The sequence below is a fragment of the Atta colombica genome, unplaced genomic scaffold (assembly GCF_001594045.1).
Source record: "Atta colombica isolate Treedump-2 unplaced genomic scaffold, Acol1.0 scaffold121, whole genome shotgun sequence".
Classification (NCBI taxonomy): domain Eukaryota; kingdom Metazoa; phylum Arthropoda; class Insecta; order Hymenoptera; family Formicidae; genus Atta; species Atta colombica.
In genome coordinates this window covers 833,030-835,350 of record NW_017259208.1, presented here as the reverse complement: position 1 = coordinate 835,350, position 2,321 = coordinate 833,030, and the positions used below count along the sequence as shown (strand labels likewise).

Sequence of the window (2,321 nt, the reverse complement as noted above, 5' to 3'; positions counted from 1 at the left end):
AACAGGGGTATATACAATGGGATATACAAAATAACAAACTAAATAAAAACTACAAGAAGTACTTGTATTTTGTTATATAACATGTTTTACTATTCCACTACATGTATATATCATAAAATAATCACTAAGTCTTTTACACGTCCTACAGTAATCATTTTATGTAGATTTTAATTTATGATGGCGTTACTTATTATAGTAACAAATCGATTCAACTTACTACAATTTCAGTAATATTAACAGTAAGGAACTGAAATCATAACATAATACTAATACAACATAAAGACATGTAACAGAGTAATTGCGGGAAAATTACCTCCATTCCTTCTATTTTTTTCTGCATAAATCCCAGCGCGGCGTATCTGCCAGAATTACATTATATTACCCTTAATTAAATTAAAATACGTTTCGGCTTCAAATTTAAGCTATCTTTAGAGCCAAACAATCTCAATATAATACTGCAATAATATCGCAATTTACGCAATTCCGCATTTTTTTAACTCAATCGTCATGCAGCAGCTGGGGTCTAAGAGGCAAAACATCTTCGCTCAACAATTTCTTAATCATGACAATACAGTTATAAAACTGGTTGGTTATAATACTTTAATATATAGTCATACTTTAATATATGTCAAAAGTGTTAACGTCTAAGGTTAAAAAATTTTTTTTTGGAATGCCTTCCTGGTTAACTATTGAATGCGAAAAATACTCTGATTTTTTAATAATTTATTCTAATTATAAATATGATTCTTTTGTAATATATTTTTATGTACTCATAGATATATTAGATTATATATCAGATTTGTCTATATGATAATTAAATCGTAAAATATACATTTTAATATATTAATGTAACAACGGGATGATAACATAAATTTTGATTTCGCAGTTACATAAACTATTAAACTAAATGTGATTCTTTGCACATGATATAATACCTATACAATATCTATATAAGCTCTTCGTAGAATTTTTTATTTTTACATAAAAAAATATTAATAATAAAAGTAATGCATAAATACTCGATACGATATAAAGAATGTATCTATTTTTCAAGAATAGATTTTGATTTAAAAAATAAAATGCTTAATGCATATAATATACTTTTATCACACATGTATATCGCAGATTTTATACGCATTCATTCGTGACATGTTGTTAAAAATATTTACATTCAAAATATCTATTTATTTAAAAAATCAGAGAATTTAATATATTTTTCTCTTAAAACTGCAAAAATCATTATTTTATAATAAAATTATAAATATTGTAATTCTGTAATTTATTAATTTTATAAAAATATAATTTAGAATTTGAGGAATTGCTATATAGAATTTCTATACGGAAACTAATATATTCTATATTACTATTTTTCTTTTTTAAATATTCTAATTATTACGATGTTACATCTTTTTTATTAGGCCAAGTTGTATTTAAAAAATAGCTCATTATTTAAAAGTAAATTTGAATAATCAATTACCTGTCTTCAACGATAATTTTCTAATGAATCCTTTATACCATAAAGTTTTCCTCCACATCAGCCTCGCGTTTTGTTTCTTGTGATACAAGGTGTGCAGATGTATGCTAGAATTATACCGCCGCCCAAAACTAGAGCAATCATAGCCAAAGTCGTCCATGGGGTTGAGTTCGAGGTGACGCGAGTTGGGACCAGCTTCTTTATTGCAGGCAATTCGGCAACTTCTTCGGTTGTCAAACCCCATCTTCTGGCCTTGGCTATCAGGGATCTCAGGCGCCGCGACGCCTTCTCGCAAGACTTCTTCGACGTCCGCTTGGATAAGCCGTCTAAACAGTTCCCGAAGTGTCCCATAATATCGCGAGGTTTCTCATTCTTAAGTCAATTCAAGCGCTGCAACAAGTTCCAAACATCGACCGAAACTGTCGAAAAGTCCCAGAATCAAATAATGGGCGTGTAAATCGACATGCGAATCCTATCTTTTTCGCCCAATGCTATATCATGATTTGTACCATTTTCAAATCGAGGAAAATATATTATATCTTCCGAAATTTGAACAGTCTTCTCTCAATTTACGCCAAGCTCCGCCTCGAAGAAGAATCGATTTCTTCCAATAAATTAGCATTGTATAGAGACTGGTGATGCGATCTTTGTTCTGACAAGCTTTATTGATCATTATGAGAATTTTTCTGCCGTTTTTGGCGATTTTAATTATCTCAATAATGCTATTGTCTTTGATATCATTGTTAAATGAAAGCGTTAGTTTTATAGTATAAAAATATCACTTTTATACACTTTCGCACTTATTTGCGTAGCTCCGTTTTCTAACGTATTCTTTATAAGAAACACT

General features: G+C 29.5%; 1 protein-coding gene across 1 annotated transcript; it reads left to right on the top strand.

The window, feature by feature from the left end:
• Nucleotides 1-1,501: 1,501 nt before the first annotated feature.
• Nucleotides 1,502-1,931, top strand: LOC108694609. Its single transcript, XM_018204185.1, has one exon. It carries the CDS (start codon nt 1,575-1,577, stop codon nt 1,929-1,931), a length of 357 nt encoding a protein of 118 aa, XP_018059674.1. The 5' UTR covers nt 1,502-1,574.
• The last annotated feature ends 390 nt before the right edge of the window (nt 1,932-2,321 follow it).